The sequence below is a fragment of the Pteropus alecto genome, unplaced genomic scaffold (assembly GCF_000325575.1).
Source record: "Pteropus alecto unplaced genomic scaffold, ASM32557v1 scaffold24, whole genome shotgun sequence".
In the NCBI taxonomy this organism is placed as follows: Eukaryota; Metazoa; Chordata; class Mammalia; order Chiroptera; family Pteropodidae; genus Pteropus; species Pteropus alecto.
The window spans coordinates 1,543,098-1,566,824 of NW_006439192.1; the positions used below are offsets into that span (position 1 = coordinate 1,543,098).

General features: G+C 41.8%; 1 protein-coding gene across 4 annotated transcripts in view; it reads right to left on the reverse strand.

Annotated features, from left to right (window-relative positions):
- IKBKB (inhibitor of nuclear factor kappa B kinase subunit beta) overlaps nucleotides 1-23,727 on the reverse strand; it is a 51,396-nt gene that overhangs the window by 27,354 nt on the left and 315 nt on the right. For 2 of the 4 annotated variants that reach the window (XM_025049920.1, XM_006916269.3), the window contains exons 2-5: nucleotides 23,089-23,211; nucleotides 12,830-12,924; nucleotides 11,839-11,956; nucleotides 9,286-9,355 (exon numbers count right to left, since the gene is read on the reverse strand). In XM_025049920.1, coding sequence (XP_024905688.1) covers nucleotides 9,286-9,355; nucleotides 11,839-11,956; nucleotides 12,830-12,924; nucleotides 23,089-23,193 — 388 coding nt within the window. In that variant the 5' untranslated portion in view covers nucleotides 23,194-23,211. Of the gene's footprint in view, nucleotides 1-9,285; nucleotides 9,356-11,838; nucleotides 11,957-12,829; nucleotides 12,925-23,088; nucleotides 23,212-23,474; nucleotides 23,546-23,727 lie in introns of those variants that run through there. The other 2 variants (XM_025049919.1, XM_025049918.1) reach the window with 2 other exon arrangements.

A 23,727-nucleotide genomic window follows, 5' to 3' on the forward strand; every position in this document is an offset into this window, starting at 1 on the left:
ACTAAAACCTGAAAAGATTTTAGTAAGTTATTTGGAAACAAAAAAAGAATGAACAAATCAAAAATTTTCCTCAATGTCTCTTAAATCCAGTGGGAAAAAAAAATCCCATTCACATTAGCAACAAAAACTCTTAAGTACCAAGGGACAAATTTAGCAAAAAAAATAAAGTATTTCATTTTTAGGTAGGTAGGTAAAGAAAAATATATAGCATAAAGACAAGCAATATGAACAATATAAAAAGGTTTTTAAAGTTTATGGCAAAAGGTACCATTCATGAAGTCAAAAGACAAAAAGAGCTGGGGAAAAAATATCTGCAACACATATGTCAAAGAGTAAATATACCTTATAGACAAGAAGTTCTTATAAATCAATAAGAAAGCAGCCCAGTAGAAAAAGGGCGATTTACCGAAGAAGAAATGCAAATGGTAAACAATTCCACAGAAAGCTGCTCAAGGTAACAAGTAGTCCAAAAAGTGCATATTAAAAAGCACAATGAAATGCTTTTTTTCACCTCTTCAACCAGAAAGAATTTTAGATGCAAAATAAAAAGCCCTTCCTTTTTTTGCTAAATTTGTTATATTGTTCATATTGCTTGTCTTTATGCTATATATTTTTCTTTACCTACCTACCTAAAAATGAAATACTTTATTTTTTTTGCTAAATTTGTCCCTTGGTACTTAAGAGTTTTTGTTGCTAATGTGAAAGGGATTTTTTTTTCCAACTGGATATAGATAACATGGAGAAAAATTATTGATTTGTACATACTTGTTTTGTTTCCAAATAACTTACTAAATTCTTTCTAGGTTTTAGTCTATTGAGTTTTCTAGCCATATGGTCATATCATCTCCAAGTAGAGATACTTTTATCCCCTATTTCATTTTTTTCTTTTGTAGTACGATTAACTAGGACTTCTGTTAAAGTTATTAAACCTCTGATGAGTAAAAATCACATGGGTGGAAGGAGTAAAAATCGCTGTGCCTTTTTGGGAAAGAAATATGGCAATATCTATTTAATTTTGAAGCATACACATTGTTTGATCCATTATTTCCATCTTTAGTAGTCTAGTTTGTACAATCAAAAGCATCATAAGATACAAATAAGGATGCTTATTGCATAGCTTTCAGTGAAATAGCCAGAAACAAACTGAAAGTCATCAATCAGGAAAGGCTGAACAAATTATGGTAGATCCACATTATATTAGGCAATTGTTTTAAAATCATTTAGCTTTACAGATAATAGAACTCAGGTATAGATAATATGACTCAGAGGGATGTCAATGATACAAATAAGATACAAATAAGGATGCTTATTGCATAGCTTTCAGTGAAATAGCCAGAAACAAACTGAAAGTCATCAATCAGGAAAGGCTGAACAAATTATGGTAGATCCACATTATATTAGGCAATTGTTTTAAAATCATTTAGCTTTACAGATAATAGAACTCAGGTATAGATAATATGACTCAGAGGGATGTCAATGATACACTGCCAAGTTAATGGTATGATCTGGTTTTTGTTTAAGAAAAAAGGTCAAAAGCAAATACAATAACACTAAGAGAAGTTTAATATTGGTTAACAAACTCATCAAGCCAGACTGAGAATGTGGGCAAACCAGGGAGGTGGGTAGCCCCACGGCCTGGGCAGCCATTCCTGTCTGCTCTGCAGAGCAGGAGAAAGGCCTTCCACAGCAACCAAGGGATCAGACACGATGCATAAAGACTTTTATGCTGAATGTTTTCTGAAAGCACCTTTGAAAGTCAAACTGAGACAGCTAAACAATTGACTAACATCTGATTAGGGCAGTTCCATCTCAGAATATTACATTATATTAGAAAACTTCTAATTACATCTCCCCTTTTAAACCCAGTCTTTGACCATATAGTTCCAACGTCTCATACTTGCTTCTTATTTTTCTTTTCTTTCATAAGTGAATACAGTATATTGGCATAGGTCCATTGACTGTCCAAATGAAGTGAAAGACTTGTTGCTTTCAATGCCTAAAAAATTCCACTCCATCTCGTTCTCCATTGTATTAACTTTTAAGAACCAATGCTTCTTACAGCACTTTCATTTTTGTATTACTTTTATTAAAGAATCAAAGCAAAGTATAATAGAGCACTATAATAATTGCACAAACACAACCTTGCACAGAGATGGTATCACTGTTGAACCTGAACTAGTGGCTGGCACGGAGCACAACTGTACAAAAACTCAAAATGTGTATTGACTGATTCACAAAAGACCTGTTTGGGTATATGACAACAGTGTCAGAGTATAATACATAAAAGTGGGGTCAGTTTATTCAAAAGGAGAGTGTATGAAAGTTGAGATTCACTGTATTTTGAACAAGCACATATGCCCAGATTAAGACAAGGCCTCTGAAGCTGGATGTGAACATCTCAGCACAAATAACGTGGAACACGAGCAGGTTAGATGTCCCAGTGAGGATTAAGAGCGTTCGGATTATACTGAAAGCACTATTCTCTACACCATGCTGATTCAAAGTTGTCATCAGATCTTTAGTGAGATGGAATGGCAAACTGGTAACTAATCCACTGACTACTATTAATAGCTGTCTATGTTTATGCTTATGCAACTGTACATAACAAACTTTACTACTCATTTTGGGGCAGTCATTTATTCTCAAATATTTTTGTCAACTTAATAAAGTCTAAAATTAAAGAATCCTACAGGTGTTGTTATATATAGTTTCTTGGACTGAGTGCAAGAGTAAAAATTCTAATAGGCAAGACCTCTTAAATAGCTCTCCTTATTGAAACAGTCTTCCAAAAGCTAAGTAGGCCAGACTGTGCAGTATTTTACAAAATAGTACCTGAAGAGCATCATGAAATGAATCAAAATTATCTCAAGCCAAGAGAACCTAATTTGATTTAAATGGGATAGAAAATGAGAATTTGAGATTAAGAAAAACACTTTTGCATCTGAACATTTATAAAAAAAAATCTAACCCCCTAGTAAGTGATATACAAAAATGTATAAAAATTAAAAACCATACATACCGCAAAGCATTACAGCCTAAAAAGTTAATTTCTCACATTCCAATTATAAAAAAGAATTATAAGAAGCACCTAATCTGTGCGAACTTTTAAACTCTGCAGTGGCATTTCATAGGGCAGATACTACACAGAGAAGTCCAAGCAAAAGACCTATCACAGGAAAACGATAGCCTCCTCCTATTATCCTTGTCAAGAGCAGCATTTAGATATTGACCCCAGCTTTCCCCTAGCTTGTGAGGTAGACATGAATATATAACTAAAGAATGCAACACTCCTGGAGTTCTTATTGATGAGCCAGAATCCCAAATCACAGTTCTTTTTCATATTACAAACCACAAATTAGGGAACAGATAGGACGAGCTGGACTTCCTTGTAGAAAAGCAGTTTTATAAGGGTTGTGCCCATGAATCCCTACTTACTACACTCCAAATTCAAAGGGACCACTAAGCTCTCTTTAAGAACATTTTTATTCAAGACACATTCCATAGAGAAGAAATGGAAAGATAAATAGACCAAAAAGTTGACACAGAGATTTGAAGAAAAAGAAAAGACAGTCACCACTTGGTGATTTAAGTCACCAATGAGTAAGAAGGGCAACAGGCTGTTCGTTCACTATTGAGTGACCGTGTACCTACTATGTGCCAGTCATTTCAGTGTCACTGGACTTTCCAAACAAAAAAGATTGGAAGGCCAAGCGTGGACATGTGGAGAAAGATTTAGTCCAGCTAAAGGTTTCTCGGCTAAAATAGCCCTATGACTAATCAGCAAGGTAGCAAGGCAGTCACACTAAGTGCTAAGAGCAAAGTGCAAAATCATTCTCTCATTCATTCAATTAGTAGTACTTATAAAGTGGTGTCTTCTATTTGTTAGGTTTGTGGAAAATGTGCCAGGGAATTGAAGCATTTTCTTTACTTACTGCACAAAGTCTAGTCAACGGGCTCCAAACCAAGAAGTCAGTTCTTATTGTCAAGGCAGAGAACTACTACAGTCAGAGAACACATACTACACAGTCAGAGAACACAGAACTACTACAGCAGAGACACCAGGTGAGTGGAGGAGGCAACAAGAGAAAAAGACTCCCGTGAGAGGGAGAACCACTGTGAGTGATGAGTCAGGGCAGTCCCCCTGAAGGGGGCAAGTCTAAAGCGGTGCCAAAAAATAAGAAGGCTTAGGATCGTTGGGGAGGTACAAGAGCAGCATTCTAAAAGGAGGAACATGTGCAAAGGCTAGCACAAGAACTGAAAAATGGGTTTTGAGGACCATGTACATGCAAAGTTGGCTATAGTGGACTGGAATAAATGCAAGGTGAAAGGATACTTTCATCATTATTCATTATTCATGAATAATGATGAAAGTATCCTTTCAAATGAAAGATGGATTAGTAAAATGGGAATAAAGAGGTGAGATAAGAGGTCATTATAATAATTTGCTATGATGCTGAATTAGTGGAGGCGGTGGGAACAGAAAGGGAAAATGAGATATACAACACAAAGGAAGGTCGAAAGGATTTGAAGACTTTTCAAATGGGAGGGTGTGGAGCAGGAAGAGGGGCAGATTCTAAGAAATGAAATCCAAAAGTGGCGCTCTTTCTGGGTAACTGGTAGAAAGATGGAGCTAGTGGCACAAGAAAGAGGATTCAGGAAGGGATCTGGTTTAGAGAAGAAGTCTAGGATTTCAATTTGGAACTGACTTTGGGAGAATATTATACAGATGTCAATATGGCATTGAGGATGGAAATCATAGTTAAATACACAGATTTTGGAGCTATGGTTGATGAAGATGTCACAAGAATGAGCTGGCAGACAAAACAGTGGAAAGCAGTGGGTAGTCAGTCCAGGTGCAGAGAGGGATGAATAGGATGGAGCAGGGATAAAAAGAAAGCATCGAGCAAAGCTCTGGGCAAAAGATGATGCATTAAAGGAGAGATGAGAAAAACTTGAGAGAAGCAAGTTTGTCAGGAAGGGATAGCGGAGTGGACTTCACAGACATTCTGGAGCAACCATTCTGCAGATAATGAATGTGGAATATTTAAAGTTAGAAGGGACCTTCCCTAAGGTCGCCTCGCCCAAACCCTCATTTTAAAGTTGAGGACATGTAGGCCCCCAAAGCTACCATAGTTGTCAAAGAAGACAGAGAAAGACAAATGCACCAAAAAGGTCCTTGCCCAAGGTGACAGAGCTGGGGAAGTAGAAAAGCCAGGACTGAAAGCCAGTTATCTTCTCTTTTATTATTATATTCATTAATCTGGTTACTTATATTTCCCAATATACTTTATATACAAATTATCTGAATTTCTGAGATCCAGTATTCCTTTCATGTTATAAATTCACAATCAGAGAAACACTAAATAGCCCAATTTTCTGATTCTTAGATTGGAGCTCTCTTCCATAAAGCCTTGTGTTCTCTTTGAAACCTCTCAGCTCTTTAACATTCAAGTACTGGATGCCTGCTAGTAGCAACTCTAGTAGGGGCAGAGATGGTGACTCAGAAAGTGAAGCAGACAAAAATGGGGAGTGGGATTCCTAAAGGCTCAGAGGATAGGACGGTCAGTCACCACAGTAAACTGGCCACCTGGAGAATCAAGGCAGATCAATTCAGATCTAAGATCCGACATGGCAATGGCAAATGCACAATTGGCCCACCTAGCTGGCCTGAGCATGGGCAGGTCCCCACCCCCCAGCAGAGACATTGGACTCCTGAGTATGGCAATCTGTACCTCAGTCTTGAATGCCCAGGAGTCTGCTCCTCTGCTGGCAGAAGGAAACACATCCAAATGTTTTCCAAAGAATAATGAGCAAGACTATTTCAAGAGTCTACTTAGATACAACTTCCTTGAGCTATTTTTAAATCACATTAGGTAGAAGACAAATAATTTCCAGCTGCCTCTGCACCTATTTCTGGATCTCTTTCCAGCATATGAGCAATGGTCTAACTGGCCTGTCCTGACATAGGAAACAGGGCTCTCCCATGTGCTCAGCAGACATCTGCTCATTTTCTCATAGGTACACTGCAGCATCTTCTTAGGCAATTTAAAGTTCACTGAAAAATTCTACTTGTGTCTATTATCTTGGTGCTGCTCTGAGTGGGCATCTCTGGGAGGTTAGCGGTGCAGAGAGGTTAGGAGTAAACAGGTTTAACACAGAAGAAAAGGCAATGAATCTAGATCTAGCGGTCAAGGGTGTGGCTCTGGTGCTTATCTGAAGTCAATCTGGCAGAGAACAGAGGTGGCAACTCCAACAAAGGGAACATGGGGCCAGCACTTGGAACAAACTGGAACAAAATATGCTCAGGAAATGTTTCAAAATACAAAAGAATTATGTGAGATGAGCTCCAAGAAAAGCTTTTGAAATTTGGCTCAGTGATGAAATCCTTGCAAAAGAAATAAACGTGATAAATCTTGTACACAAGTCAGAAATGGGAATGAAATAAAATACAAGCTTATCAGCCACCTCCACTGTAAGTACAAAGTCAGAGGATATGAGTGAATCTAAAAGTGGCTGAGATAGGAATTGGTCTGAGGAAGGTTAACCATTTCCAGGAAGGGAAGTCTCATAAGACAACTACCTGCCTACTCACTGGATCCCAACCTCAGGTCAACACCCAAATAAGGGTGATGGAGCTTTTTCAAAAGGCATGCTATAAATTCAAATCCAGAGAGGGAAGAACACGAGAAAGGAACTAACATTTGCTGACTGCACATTCTGCCAGGAGCAAAGCACTGTGCCAGGAGCTTTATGTACATCATCTCATTTTATCCTTATAACAATTCTAATAAGGTGACTAATGGTCCCATTTTACAGCTAACAAAACTGATATTCTTAAAAATTAAGTAACATGCCTAAGGCCACACTGCCAATAAGTGGAAGACCTTGTATTTGACCTGAGAATGTTAAATATATGTGGACATCTGTCTTTTTTTTAAAAAAAATAAATCCTACTTATTTTAATTTCCTTTGAGATTTATTCATTTGACAAATATTTATAGAGAATCTGCTATATAAAGCTACTGTTCCAGATGTTGAAGATATAGAGACAACTATATCTTCATCTTTAAGAATTTAATTCTAGTCTTCACCTTTAAGAATTTAATTCTAGTGTACTAGTATTTCGAGGCCTCATTATTTCCAATTTGGGGTCACAGAGAAGAAATATGGGGAATCAGTGACCTAAAGAATTTTAATATTCATCCACCTCTAGGAAAACTAAATAACATAAGCCCTTAGTTATTCTGATTTACATATAATTTAAACACACACATACAACCTGAATAGGTAATAGATAATGGATAATACAAAAGCTATCATACGAGTTAATGGTAACTAGATATACAATACGCCCAGACCAAAGAATATGCAACCAGCAGAGGTTCTATTAATATCACTAGAGAATCAATGAGGAAGTAAAAAGTTATTTGAAGAAGTAGACAGTTTTATGTACTTTAGCCAACACTTTAAAGACTTTCTTAACTATTTGATGAATAAACAAATAATGAGTAAAAGAAAAATATTTGAGAGATAACATTTAAAAAATGACTTGAAGCTCCAACCATGGAGAAAAAAAATAAAAGTAGCCATGAAGAGCAAAAGAATATTCCCCAACCTACTAACCTGCCGTCAGCTCAACTCAATAGAGAATAAATTAATGATGCGGCCACTGAGAAAAAGACACAATCAAGTGAATATCTAAGCAAAATGTGGACAGGTGAGCCATGTGGCAAGGTGTCAAGAAAACAAGTGAGATTCTTGACCTATGGATTAGACCCTTTAGATAGACAGACAGGCCCCTTCCAGGAGACCCATATGAGCCAATGCATGAAGAAATCATTCTAGCCAGTGGTGGATGCCCACTCAAGTCAGATAAAATTGGTGCAATGTCAACTTGCCCTCACTGTGAAGTCCATCCAAAGGACAAAGACAAAGGGTATAGAGGGAGACAGAATTTTCTATGTCAGACTGTTTGGATCCTATGCTTAAATGTCATTGATTGACTTCCCACCCTTCATTTCCTTCTTGCCTACCTCCCATGAAAGGTGGCAGAGTAAGGAAGAGGCAGACCTACACTAGGAAGGCAACGTGTTTTAGAGACTGGAAGCCCACTTATCTTTCCAGGACAAGTGTTAGAGAACAAAACCTTACAAATGTGACAAACTGGTGAATCTAGGTGAAGGGTATTGCGTTTCACTGCACTACTCTTTCAACTTTTCTATATGTTTGATGCTTTTCTAAAAATTAAAAAAGTTTGAGCAAACAAAAAGAAAAAACAAACAGCTTCAAAAAGGTTGCAGTGAGAGAGGGATGAAAATGGTATCATTCCCCAAATCTGAGGGCAACACTCAGTGATAAACTCTGGATAACTCTAAATTTTAGATCTCAAACTGTCAACTTGTACCTACAACCTTGGAGAGTAAAACAAGAAAAAACTAAAAAGGAAGTCTTAGCAGTCGCTCTCTCACTCTTGATGTCTGTTTCCCTAGCCTGGAGCCACGTGCTGACTTGCGGAGATCCTCCTCCAAATTCCCTCCAACCCCGGGGCTGCAGACTGGTACCGGTACTAGTCCACAGCCTGTTAGGAACCGGGCCACACAACAGGAAGTGAACAGCTGGTGAGCAAGCAAAGCTTCATCTGTATTTGCAGCCGCTCCCCAGTGCTAACATCACCGCCTCAGCTCCACCTCAGATTGTGAAGCATTAGATTCTCATAGGAGCACCGGTCCCTGGTGCCAAAAAGGTTGGGGACCACTGGTCTAGGGGATTGCTTCTGACCTCTACAGTCTGGGGTTACTCTTCTTCTCCCTAATGCCAGCCTGGCCTCAGAGTGTGCCATAGATACCCTCATCTGAGGACACCAATAGTACCAAAGAATTAAACAAATGAAGTTTTTCCTATGCCTGTGGTTGGCAAAAGAACTGCCAATGTGGAAGTGGAAAAATCTGCTGCCAAGGGATGAAATTCATTCAAATGACAACCTACTCCATCGCTGGCCATTCCAGGAAAGTAGGGAGTGGAGCTTTTTAATGGGAAAGGAACTCTGTTATTCTATATACATAATTCACTTCGTGACTTAGTCCGGAAGGAAAGGTAATCTATTTGAGTTCAGCGCCTGCCTGACTAGTCCCTTGTTGACCTCCTCATTCCGTCTGTCCCCCCTCAACCCCACCCTCTGTAAAAACCAGAGGACTGAAATATCTCCACTCTGCGCTCCACAGGACTCACGGGGCACCACATACTCTCTCTGCAGGGCTGGACCTGACACCCAGAGCTGGGATTTACCAATGTCGCTTAGCAAGGTGAGGATGGCTCCTTCCCGCAGGCCGCAGCAGTTCTCGAACTGATTCAGGTACTGTTAAGAAGATAAAAAGAAGCATCAGAGTGACTGGTCACCAACCACCAACAAGTCCACAAGTGTTTTTTACCAGCTGAAGTCATCTGAGTGCTGACCCTGACTCTGGGCTTGGGGACCTGGGCAGCAGGACTGGCAGGAACTGGCCTGTGGAAGAAGCAGAACTGAGAACTCTGGGAAGCACTCACATACGTATAGCTGAGGTGTCTGAGTCGTTCTAAGATGAGAGATATTTGTTCTCACCTGTGCTGCAGTTCTGAGGGAGACAGGCCAGCTTATAAGCTCAGCCACAACTGGTCCACTGCCCCTAAGAATCCCACAGAGGGCACTTACTGAAAACCACCTTCTGACCAGTTCCCGACACTGCTTTGCCAGTGGGGTGATGATGACAGGTGGGAATATTTAATGAGCACTTACTACGTGCCTGGCACTGGGCTAATCTCTGCACAGGTGAGGTCAATAAAGCTTTACCTGCATTGTGTCATTTCACCCTCCCCACTGCCATTGAGGTAAGCAGTGTTGCAATTTCCTTCGTACATAAGAAATCTGAGACTGGAGGAGGTCAGCAACGTGCCTGCTCACATAGCCATTCTAGGGCCAAGATGGAGTATGAAGCTATGTGTATCTGAGGCTCGAGCCCAAACACTTAAGCCCTTTGCCCTCCTGGCCCTCTTAACTTATCAAGAGGCTCAATATGGCCTTGAACAAAGACACTAGAGAAAAAAACTTCCCAACTGAGGCTACAATCATGAACTAACATATATATCTGAAAATGTCCAAGAGTCTATTTCCTGAGCCAAGTGTATGGACTTCAATTTTTCAATCAGTTCTGGCTTTTATGTTTGCTCATGTGCTGGCCAGTCCTGTCTCTCCATGCTCAGGGTGTATATTTTGAACTTTGTAGAGGAGAGAAGGACAGGCCACCTAATTTGGAGAACAAAGAGGACCCGACAACTCTGGCAATAAGTACTGTCCTCCTAGCTCTCCCCTGCCCTAGTGACAGCATGGACAGAGGCCTCTTAAGGTGCAACTGCTTCCTGCCTCCCCAGATCACTCTGCGCCCATACCAAGTCAATCACACTGAAGTATGTATCTTCTCCCTTGGCTGACTGGCTCTTTGCTGCCTACAAGATCCAGTCGAAAGTCCTCTGCCCGGCTTTAGAGTCCTCTGCAATCTGGTCACAGCCCACCTACCTCTTATACTGCCCCCTAAGAACCATCTGCTCTACTACTACATGGCTTTCTCTCCTTAAATAACTGTAGTTGGTAATTAGATGATTGTCAGAGGTTAGGAAAACAGAGAGGAATATCAAAGCCTTGTCAAGTTCCCCATTTCTCATCGTTATCAGTGTCCTGACTGTGGTCATGCCAGTGACTGTGTTCACATCCTGCTGTGACACTCCCAGGATGTGCCCACCTCCCACAGTGGGAGAAAGCGACTGGGGCGGATCAATCCTCATGAAAAGTTTCTTTGTGAAAAAGAAGAGGCGGAAGGGGCCAGAAGAATAACGAGAACAGCACATGATGCTGGGTCCAGGAAATTGCAGGGTATCCCCTCTCCCTAATATTCTAGAGTGAAGAATTGAGGGAGATGCGAACTAACAGAACAGCTTTTTTCAATACAAAAATAAATCTTTCGTCCAGAGTTCTTAGTTTTCCTCACGCTATGTGGCATTATTCAATTTCACAGATAGAGAGGTGGCCTGCAGTTGGGTTCATGTGGGCTGTGGCCCAAGCTCTGCCACTGCAGCTGTGTAACTGCTCTGGGCCATGACAGCCACCCTTCACACCTTTTACCAATGTTGCAGGGTTGTTGAAAATCAAACACAGTAATGTGTAAAAGTAGGTTGTACAGTGCTGTTTTAGAGAACATCAGGGAGGTGGACACACACCACTATCCCTGAGACTAGCAAGGACTGTCATCACCCACCTTGAAGTGTACATTCTAATAAAGAGAAGTTAATGTGGTGAGAAGGAAGAAAGCAGAGTCCGAAAGATGAGTCAGTGGTGATTCTGGAACCCCAGCCCGGTTCCCTGATTACTAAGCCAGCCACCTTCCTGCTTCACTCTGTGACCTTGAAGGCATTGCCACATCTGTAGGAGAAAAAATCCCTCCTAATAAGGACAGAGGTGATGATGACATGAAAGACTGAAGTGGCCCTGACATGCTGAGGGAGGAAAAGTTTGTTTTGGAACGTATCCAGTCCTTCCCTGTACTAGACACCTAGTGATTGTTTCCTCGTCATTTTAGTAATCTCTGTACAGTACAGTGAGCCCTCCCTGGCTTTCTCATAAGAGCTTCTGATTAAGTCTCTTGATTCACACCCCACACATCACTCCACACTGGGCATGGATTTGAGAGGGAAAAGCAACCCTGCTGAAGTCACTGTGGCTCTCTGAACTTCTTGATGTTGAAAGCAATGAAAGGTCTCCCCCCTGCTCCCACCCAGACAGGCTGTGCCCCACTTCCCCGGAAGCCTCACCTTTCGGAGATCTCCTCCTTGGCAGTACTCCATGGCCAGCAGGGGCAAGTCGTTGGGAGCCAGGTTCTGCATCCCCTCGGGGACATCCCGGGCAGCCACCACATTGGGGTGGTTCAGCCTATGAAGGATGAGAAAAAATGAGGAAGGAACCCAAGCTTTGGCTCAAACCTATTTCCCTCTCTGTCCGTGTCTCAGCAACACTCGTCTTACAACAACGGCCTGGAATAGCCAAGGGGCCTCAGGAGTAAGTAGAAAGGTGGACGTCAGGAACTAGAGACTCACCTCAGTGCCTGGTCAGTTAGCATCCACCCAGTCTACTTTCAGCACCATCAACTCATGACTCTGTGAGTGCATCATGTGTAACTGAATTTTCTTTAGAGTGCCCCATATCAAGTCCTCATTGTACTTCAAAACTACTTCTAAATGCAGACAAGGTGACACCTCCCCTCTTCAAGAGGTTTATAGAGGAATCACCTGTTTGAGGTCTTCCAAGTTGATCAGGTTGCTAGTTTACTTAAATGCCTTACTAGCTGGGAAGACAGCATCCATCTAGGGACTGTCAGACCCTGTCTCCACATTGGAAGAATAAATATCAGCAATAGGTTCACAGCGATGGAGAGTCACATACTACCTTAGAATTGAAAATATAGGGGAAAAAAAGGATTTCTGCTGACAAAGGATATTTCACTGGGATGGCTATATTAAATTCTTTAATATAACAAATAAAATTGACCAAAAGCCCGTGACAAGGTCCAGTGTCAACACTAACTGCCTTTCCTCTAGATGTCATCTACCTGGACAGTCTGGCTGGTATCCTGATTGAAGGACTGAGATACACAGCAGATGGGGCTGTTGCTCCAGATCCCAGAGTTCAGCTGGTTCCCTCTAGATCTCATTTCAATGTCCCATGGCCCCTCAGCTCCTGCAGTCCCCTTTATCCTCCCCTCCAGTGGCAGCTCTGTCACATTAGCTTGGTGCACTGGGCCCTCACTTTCTCATGATCTGAATCTCCAGACACCATCGTTCTCGATTCCGGGGGCTGAGCTCCTGCCGGCACTGCTTGATAGCAATCTGCTCACCTGTCTCCTGCAAAGAGAGCATGCACAGGCAGGATCAGTAGAACCAACAACCAAACACACAGAGAATATACAGGCCAAATCTGAAATTGTCTCCCTAGGGCCCAACACATGCCATCTTAATCACCTCTGGGCTCCCGAGGCCGCATATGTATCCACTGATATCCTCAAGTCACCTGCCAGCTCATCAGGCTGGTCTCCACCATCCCCACCTCTCACCCTGCCTTTCTCTCTCCTCATTTCTATCTATCCAGAGTCTGTATCAAGGCCTTGCTCAGGTCCCACCTCCTTCTCGAAACCAGTGCTAGCCATTCCTCCCAGAGATTTCTCATTCCCCTAAACCCTGATTGCTGTCATACTAGGTTGAACCATATGACGTTGCTGATCTTGACCATTCGGACCAACACAAATGGAACTTCCATATGGTTCGACCTAACAGTTAATGCCACCCTGTCTTCATGTTTCATGTTCTCTTCTTTATGTTTCTCTCTCTGAAGCCAGTTTTGTCTCTCCAGAGAGAATATAAGCCTTAACAGTAGATGGAACACAGGCTGATTCAAATTCCAACTTAGCCATTTACTAGCTGTGTGACCTTGGGCAGACCACTTGGTCTGACTCAGTTTCTTCATCTGTAATATGGGAATCCGGGTGCCCACTTTTCAGGACTGTTATGAAGCTGAGCCCTTAGCAGTATCCAGACTCAGGCAGGTGTTCAATAACACTCCTGGGGGAAGACCCATGTCACGCAGGTACTATTGGCATTTAAAGTCCTCCGAAGCTTGGCTCCAACCTGCCTGTTCTCTCACAACACCGCTCCAGGAATCTGATACTGCAGCTAGGTTAGATCACCTGTCTCAGTCCTATGCTTTTCTAGTCTATGCTCTTGTAGGTGCACAGGCACTGCAGTCTTCCCACCGCAAGGGATGCTTACCTGTCTCTCCAAACAGGTAACTCCTGCACATCCCTACCAAAGACTTATTCTCTGTAGGGTCATAGGGTTACTTTGTTAAATTATAGGCTTGTCGATCCTCGTGAACTTTAACCTCTACTATAGTAACTAGCATAATGCACTCAATTGAGGTTTTGAGAATGGAAAAGAAGGCAACCAATAAAATTTTTGTGAATAATTAACTGACTGGGTCCTGAGGATTATTAACTCTTCCATTTTCCTTGGTGCTCGAGGAAGCACCAAGGAGCCACAGGGGATGGACTAAAAGAGGAAGGCCCTGAGGCTACAGCGTTGGCAGCCCAGGGGCAGTGGCTCTGGCCTTGGACACTCCGGCTGCCACAAAGAGAGTCACCACTATGCAGCTGCCACCTCCTCAGGCCCGTGGGGGCCTCCAGGACAGCTGAGGGACAGCAGCTGCCCTTGGTTGTGGCTTTGGTGGTGCCAGCCTGGGAACTGGTTGTGCCATCAGTGAACAAGCTGACCTACACCAGTACCCTCTGTGTTTTGTGCACCAACAGCCAGAACCTCCCCAACAGCCCCATACTCGACATATACTTGGGAAAGAGCCACAGCCTGCAGGATGGTACAGTAATCCAACAATAAGAAAAGATTTCAAAACAGTACCAAAATCCTATTGTTGCCCAATTAAAGGACATCTAGAGGCCCTGTCAGGCCGTTTCCTCATTTTATGAAAATGCATACTGAAAAGAATCATAAACCTCCTAAGTGCAGAAATTCATATGGTGAATGGGACTTAAAAAGGACATGTCAAGGATTGTGACAAGGCCCCCCAGTGTGCATGTGGCTGCCCTTATGGCCGCAGAACTGCATCACGGCCACACATTTACCAAACTAGCCAGGATCCCTGCAGGAACAAGGACCTACCCAATAAAAAAGAGGAAAGATGGAAGTCTTCAAACATAAGCAGAAGATATCTAATAAGACCACTGAATCACTGCTCAATAAACCAATCCCTAAAACTGACATTCAAGAACTACGAGCTTCAGAAATTAGGTGGAAGCATCTTCTGACAGCTTCCTTATAGTTCCAATGCCAGAAAACAGATACTTACAACACTTCTAAGATACCCTCAGAAGTTACTTCTATCAAATCCCAGTACTACTGTGGGTAAGCACTCCGTCATGCAGTTATTTCACATGCCTATGTTTTTTTTCTAACAGTTCTATTGAGAGATCATTCATATACCATACAATTCATCGATTTAAAGTATACAATTTAATGATCTGGGCTATATGCAGAGTAGTACAACCAAAACACAATCAATTTTAGAACATGTCCATCCTCCCCAAAGAAACTCCATACCCATTAGCAGTCACTCCCCATTTTCCCTCCAATTCCCCCAAACCAAGGCAACCACCAATCTACTTTCTGACTCTACAGATCTGCCTGTTCCAGATATTTTGTATAGATGAAATCATATAGTATGTGGTTTCTGTGTTGGCATCTTTCACTTAGCATGTTTCCAAGGCTTGCTCATGCTGTAGCCACATGCCGACTTTTGCGACAACAGACTCCTTAGTGTAGCCCATGGCAATAGGTGTTGATAACCAGGTTCTGCCATAAGTATCATCTACATAAGTTCACTTACTTTGCTATTAGAATCCTGATCTTTGGCCTAGATTCCAAGGCTTTCCCTGAAAATGTTTTAAAAAATCGCGAAACCTGTTGCTATTGAACCAATTAGTACAAGTGAACTTGGGTAAAAATCCATCTAATACTTTTCAAAAGTTAGGGAATATGTCAAAAGAATGTCATTTCTTCAATCAATGTACAGACTGTTACATTTCACAAAATGTTACACCCTCTACATCATGAACTTACTGATTTCTTTGTCTGTTCTCTAACTAATTTGATTTTGGTTACAAGTTTCACTTCCCATTAGTAGTCAGATTCAAACACTGCCCAGTTCTCTGGTAGCTTCATTAATAGTGGCTCTGACATGCTGTTACAGATGCTTATCTCCAGTAAAGTGGGATCTCCACAGAAACTCAGACTGTGGGATGCAGAGTTCTACAAATGAGAGAAGACTGATGGGCCAAGCTGTAAAATGAGGTAACAGTGTGGAGAGTGTCCACTTGGCATGTGATATTTTGATAGACGGTCTTATAAGCAAAAGTTTAGCAAAAGTACTCGTAGTTTATTATCTCAGAATGACTCTGAGAGTTTAAACCAAGATATTTTAAAATCTACACCTATTTTAACTTCAATACACAATAGTGTATTTGTTTTCTATTGCTGCTATAACAAACTGCCACAAACTTAGTGGCTTAAAACAATACAAACTGTTTCCTTATAGTTCTGGAGGTCAGAAATCTAGCACGGGTCTCACTGGGCTAAAATCAAGGTGTCGGCAGGGCCATGTTCCTTTCTGGAGGTTCTAGAGGAGAATGCATTTCCTTGGCCTTTCCAACTTCTAGAGGCTGCCTGCTTTGCTTGGCTCAGGGCCTCTCCTTCCATCCTCAAAGCCAGCAATAGCCAGTTGAGTTTTGTCACATTGCATCACTGACACTGACTTTCCTGCCTCGCTCTTTCACTTTTAAGGACCCTGTGATTACAAGAGGCCCACCCAGATAATCCAAGATAATCTTCCCATCTAAAGTTAACTAATTAGCAACTTTAATTTCATCTACAACCTTAATTCCCCTTTGCTATGAAACTTCGTATATTCACAGGTTCAGGGAATTAGGATGTAGACATCTTTGGGAAGGACCATTATTCTGCCTACCACAAACAGTACGCTTCCTGAAAAATGACAGATAAGTCAGACCCAAAAGGTAGATTTATTAAGTGACTTAAAAATATTTTAGGTACTCTGCCTATCTATACATTGGATAACTGTAGATAATTGTAGTCTTTTGCTCAATGCAAACATTGGACCTAACACACAACTATCACCTGGCCCAACTTAGAATCGGGGAACAGATGTTGACACTGAAAACTGATGTTAAATATGGAAGATTTTATACTGTCCTCAATATCTAAATTCAAACTAAAGAGTGAATTTAGCAATATGAACACTGAAATAACTGGGCATGGAAACCAAAACTGACTTTCTACTTGTGGACAGCTCAGCTTAGTCCTACGGTTACAGGGGAAACCCTAACTTCCTAGGTCTGGGGATGTCCCATGTAGGTATAGACACACACTATTCTTACACAGAGGTCTTCTAGGAAATATTGTAAGACATTCATTTTTACCAAAAGTAGTGTGTGATTAGAAACACAAACCCAAACAATATTTTCTATTGCTAAAGCCATGTCTGCTCTAGAAAGCAAAATTCAGTACAGAAACAGACTATGAATACTGGTTTTGAAACTCTGGGGAGTTTGTTCCTCACCAGCAGTGAAACTCAGTCAACAGTGGATGACTTTCTGTATTTGGCCCAGAACACCCTAGAGACTCAGCTAAGCTCTCTAGAAACCTAGATTTGATACAAACTATCTCAGTATCCAACTTCCAGTAAGTGGACTCATGTGGAACAAAATTTCAAATTGGTTTGTATTTTGAGAAAATGGAGAAAGGAGCCAACAGTGTTATCTATCTATATTGAATGTAGTTAATTATGAAGGTTGTTAGAGTCTCTGTTTTTGTTTTTTGTACATGAAAACATAAAGCATATATAAATGGGAGTATATTATAAAGCGTAGAAGGCAAGAGGGTGGGACTGTGAGTAAGACACATCCTCAGACTTCCGAGAGCTACCAAAAGGTGCTATTGCACAAGTGAGCTGGAAGGCCAGTCTATACAGGAGCTGGCACAGCTTCCCAAAGTTAGCCTTCTTTTAATGACTACGGAAACACAGGAAACCAAAAGGTACATTCAAACCCTTACCACATAAAGCCCAGTCTCTTGTTACCAGGGCAACCATCCAACAGGCTATTGTGATACAAGGAGCAATTAGTCATAACCTCCTCATTCCTTCTTAGGATCTGCTCTCCAAGATGAATGTTTCAGAAAGAAGGTGCAAAGCTGGACCCAAAGAGATCCTAGGGACAGAACCTAGGCCTGATAGTCAAAAGGTCCAGGGTCTGGCTGCAGCTTCATCCCTAATTCAAAAGCACTAACCTATCTACACTGAAAGAGCCCTGACTTCAACCCACTCCTTTCAGTGTAAACATCCAATAGACACAGTGGCTTCCAAATTCACCTACAGGGCTCAGAGGTGAAGTAGGTGAGGTGTAACTCCCTTATCCTTCACCTGGTAAATGTGACATTGAGTCTATTAAGCTTCTGGGTCTTTATCCATAAGATGGAGATGACTCTACCCTTTCCGGTGTTGTCAGTTAAGATGAGATCGGGTGTCTGATACATATGAGCCTTGAGTAAATTACAGTAGTATCATTTCCTTTCTCTAGCTCTATGTAAATGTTGCTCTACCCTCTGAAGTGCCTTCTCTTCCCCCATCAGACTATCTACATCTATCTCCTTTCAAGATCCTGCTTAAGTTCAGTTTCCTCAAGAAGCTTTCCCTCTCCTCTGAGCATTCAAGAAATAATATGGATAAAGCACCTGACCAGCTAGTACATGACATTCTTGGTAAATAGTAGCAATTATTATTTGGTGTGTACATTTAGATTTTCTTGATATAATCTTAAGTATTCATTTTACCTCCCCCATTAGAGCATAAGTACATTAAAGACAAGGTCATCTCTTTTTTTTTTTTTCCCTGATGGATCCCTGATGGAGCCTGGGTCGGTGCTCAATATATTCTTAGTAAACTGACTGACTAGAATCTTTAAGACTTCAAAACACGCAGATTAGCTAAAGTGAGCTTAGTCTTCTCCAGTGAGAGGACCAGTAAAAGTTAATATTACTTCATAGAAGGGATGATTGACAATACTTCACCTTTTATACCTTTATAACAGCCAGTGCATTATCTCATTTTATCCTCCCAAGTATCCTTTGGGACCCAAGGTAGCACTTTCTAGACTCTTTTAATTCAAAGTGCACAGAGAATATTTACAAGGCACCCAGGATGTTTCCAGAGCCTTCCAGAAAGCAGCTGCCCCGTGTCGGGCCCAGACATGCTGAGAGCCGAGGGATTCAGTATCTTAGCATCCTCAAAATCCATGGGGGGAGTTGTGGCCCAAAGTCACGAAGCTAGCAATAACAGAGCCAGGATTTGAAGCCAGGGCTGTGTGATTGCAAGTCATGTATTTTTTTCCTTTTTCCAAAAGGCGTGGTAAGCTGAGGTCACTCGGGTCATCTCATTTTCTTCTTCCTTTGTATTTAACAGAGATCTTATCGAAAATATCAGCCTATCCAGACTGTAATGACCTTGGGGTAAAGATTTAAGGGTGGACTGATGCAGCCAGGATTGTGAAGGCCCTTAGCAACAGAATCAAAAAACCCAGGAAAACAAGCGTGTGGTAATTGTTACACTGCCCTTCCTCACTAAGAAATATTTATTTTAGAGTTCTCTGTTAAACAAGAAAGACATATATTTTGTCCTTTAAAGAGGGTTTTTCCTTAGTGCTTTGAAATGGTTTAGACTGATTATGGCAAACTGAGAATGTTCTTGGGGCATCCCCCACCTTGGCCTCTCTCACCATGGAGAAGCTACAAACCACAGTGGAGAAAACATGAGGCTGGGATTCAAACAGATGTAAGTTCAGATTCTAGTGCCTTCGGTTACTAAGTCTCTTTGGATAAATGACGGCTTCTCACTTCAGTTTCCACAGCTGGAATATGGATTAAAGACTCCTAGGGTTATTGTGCAGATTGGAGATAAAGCGTCTAAAATACCTACCCCAATGCCAGCATGTAGTAGGTTCTCAATAAACAATGGGTCTGTTATTAGGCATCATTTAGCTGACTGAGGATGTCAATGTTTAGGCTCTTTCATGCAATTTCTCTTGTAATAAAGTAAAAGTAGTCTCTTTTATAGATAAGATAAACATGGAGTATTAGGGAACCATACATGGTTATGTTAAGTATAATCATTACACCTGACTGGAGTTAAGTAATCGACACCACTTTACCCTGGCTGCTTTCGTCACGAGGCTCCGAGCAGAGGGGTCTCCACCAGAGAACACACTGGTCATGTTCTGATCCTGAACATCAACTAAAGAACCTCCCCTTAGCACCCAAAGCAGCCCTACGGATTTCTCCAACTGAGATCCCAGGAGGATGGTGGAGAGCTTCCTGCATTGAGCCAGGCTCATTAGCAAACATTCACTAAGTATCTGTGAATACTCGACTCCCCTCGCTCCCTCAGCCCCTCCACTCTCTATTCCATCACTAAGTCCTGTCAATTTTACCACTAAATTAGCTCTTAAATCTGCCCGCTCCTCTCTATCTACACCACCATCAGCTCAGTTGAATCTCACACCTGGAATACTCCAAAAGCCTCATAACTGATGTTCTCACATGACAGGGCAATGCCAGTGGTGTCCTGTACCACCTCCTCAGATCTGATTGTTAAATAAATATTCGGGAATTCAGTGAGAACTGGTTGTTAAACTGTCAGTGGCTTGAAATAAGCCATGGTGGGAAGTTATGCTGTGGATATTGGTAACTGCTATCAATCAGGGCATCTTTTCAGAGAGCTGACTTGCCAGTACACCACTGCTTGGGTCCCTTCCAATCTGTCCCTGTGGACAGAGTGGACTCCCTTCAACAGCTTCCTGTCGCTCTTAATATCAAAACAAAATCTCCTTGGCAGGGCCTGATTCTCACCTTCTATACTTCAGCCTCCCTGGCACTGGCTCCCCTTCATCCTCCCTTCCTGTCACACTCATCTTTCAGTCTCACCTACTGGCCATGACTTATCCTTCCACAGGACCTCTGAACAGGCTGCTCCCTCTGCCCGGAAATATCTTCCTACCTTCTCTGCTTGGCTAACTTCTATCAATCTCTCAGGTCTCTCTGCTGGAGTGCCACTTCCTTGAGAAAGCCCTCGCTGATTCCCTGCTATAAGGTCTCGTTGCACTGGGCCCCTCTCCCATGTTGTACTTATGTTAGTTGGGAGTTTATATTTATAATTTTTGATTAATGGCTTTCTTTTTTCCAAAAAGATTTTATCAAAAGCCAAAAGGGTTTTAATCACCACTGTATCCATAATAAGTAGTATTTAAGATGAATGATTTTGTGCACCTAATACATGTATAATATAAAGACAGTTGCTATGGGGGAATTGAAAGAAATGCAAAGCCAGACAGAGCCCGGGATGACCAGGAACTTAGAGCCTTAACAAGACACACTCCTACACTTAGACAAAAAGGCATTACATGAGGTATGCCAACTGAGTGGAACTGAAGGAATTCAATAGGAGAACTAATTCCCATGGAATGAAGGAGTCCGTGATGGGCTTAAGGAGGACATGGTCTACAGCATCCTGGAGAAATGGGTAGAATTTATATAAAGCTATCTATGAGAAAGAGGCTTGTCCAAGAGAAGGCTCAGCCAACAAACCTATTGGGAGCCAACAAGGGGTGTAAGGGTAATGCTAGAAAGACAGGGGGAGGCCAGATCGCAGGGAAGCCTCAAAAGATAGGATGAAGAGTTTGGCTTTTGGCTTTTTCAAAATAAAAAATAAGGTTTTTGAATAAGGGAAGGAACTTGAAAGCAGTAATTCTAGAAACAAATCCATACACACACACACCTATACACACACACACTTAGGCCCATAATTATGAAGCCAGAAATGAATTTAATCTGACAATAGCTTTCCAAACCCAGAGAGCAGGTGGGGGTCATTTTGAGCTACGGAAACCAAGATGTCCCTAGCTCAGCTGCAGCAAGAGGTTTGCCATAGTCAAGATTCTAAAAGCCCTGTCTAGAAGCAGCCCTGCCCAGGTATATGTGGGGCTGTAGAATGATCTGACTCTTCTGTTGTAATGCTAGGCCCCTGGGTATACTCCGACAAGAATGAATTTGAGCCAATTTAGTTTCTAAGGTCCCCTTAAGGTAGGTATAGAGTTCACAGGAATCCTAGTTTACCAGTTGTGTGTGACAATGTCACTGGAGGGCAGAGTGCAGTACTGGCTGGCCAGTAGCCTTGATGACCCTCCCTGCTTGCTGTAGTCTGGCTCCTGGGAAGTGGGGTGCAATTTGCCATCCCTTCAGTCCAAAACGGTGCTCAGGAGCCCCTGAGTAAAAAGCCAGTGCCTTTCTTCAAAGACTTCAGTGGGTCTGAATTTTGGATCAGGAAGCTAATTTTAGCTATTTGGTGAGTGAGGGTTTCCTACAGCAATGGTCTCCAAATTGGATAAATGCACTCTAGAGGTTACCTAAGACTGGAATCCAAAAATATAAAAAAAGAAATTAAGTTCTTCTGCTATTAACTGTATGACATTCTCCTCAGACCATGTGTCAGGTCACTTGCCATTCTAGTACTGGAGATGTCCTGAGGAAAATGAGCATTTGACAGGCAAGAGTGGACAGGGGCCTATGTTGCAGGTTATATGTACTTCGCTTAGGTAGAATTATGCATTGTATTATCCAATATTGATAAGATAACTCTCGTAAAATGGACAAATGGCTTAAAGAGATTCCGACTGAGAATGTCAGCATATGCAACACCTACACAAGCAAACAGAAAGATGGAAGAATTAACACTTCTAATGTGAGAAACTCATGTCAAACACATAAGGAGTAAAAACAATAAGGCTGTAATCAGATCTAAAGGAAAAACTGTCCAAATAATTCATAATTATAAAAATTATTTGAAATACGGATTTTTATCCAATATTCTTAATGGTAATTCTCACTTTCACATGGATCTGTGTATTTTGTGCTGTGAAGTATTGCAAACAATGCTGGGAAGACATCGTAATTGGTAAATATTTATTTTTTATGTTAAAACATTTAAAAATATTTAATTATTCTCGTCCTTTAAAATTTTTCTATTTTTGTATGTTTTATAACATGTGATATATCTGTACACAATGTATGAGTACATGATATTCTTATGTTAGCATAGATATATAATTTTAAAAATATATAATTGAGGCCGAAAGCTTAAAATTTTTTTTTTACTATTTATTTAGGTGGCATAGTCAATAAAGCTTAGAGACAGCTCTGCAGCCCTGAAGCCCCTTCTCAGTCCCCTTTCTCATTCTCTGCCAAGAAGCCCATGAACAAAAGTGAGTCCCATTCACCCATCCAGCACATTTTGAGGTAGAAGCAGTGACAGGGAGGCCTGTCTTCCCCAGCCCCCATCCCAGCCACCCATAGTTCTTCCCAGTAGCACACAGGCCCTACCTGATTGTGCCATCGAATGACGTTTCCAAATCCCCCTGTCCCAAGTCGTTCTTTCATTTCCCAGGCCCCACATGTCTGGGTTGGCAGGGAAGGTGACCAGCTCATACTGATGCTGTGATAACTCTGTAAGCAATTTGGGGTGGGGGACAAAAGTTTATGGTTAAGAAAAAATAGAACTCAAGGAGATGAGGAAGGCAAGAGATACCATAGCCCTTCAAAGAAAGAGAAGAAAAAACTGAGCTGGTTTTCATTATGTAAATAAACCAGTTGGTTTGTTTTTGGTTTTAGTGGCAAATTTTTGTCTTTCTCACCTTCCCCGCCCCCACCTCAACCATTGTGTAAGCAAGCAGGGAGGAAAGTCACTCCAAGGAGATGATGCCACACACCCCATGGCCTTGAAAAGGGATCCCCAGCCTGTAAGCCAGCACTACTCTCCCTGCCCAAGGTAGCAGGGAGAGAATCTGAGTTTCTCCACGGTCACGTGTGTCTTCACACGGTCCAAATGAATCACAGCTCTCTCCCAAAGCCACCCACCTCGAAGCAGCCACCTGGAACTACCCCGGTGGTTGGGCCTCCAAACTCCAACCACACAAGAGAAACGCTTCCACGCCCGAAACTCCCCCCCGCCCCGCCCCGTCC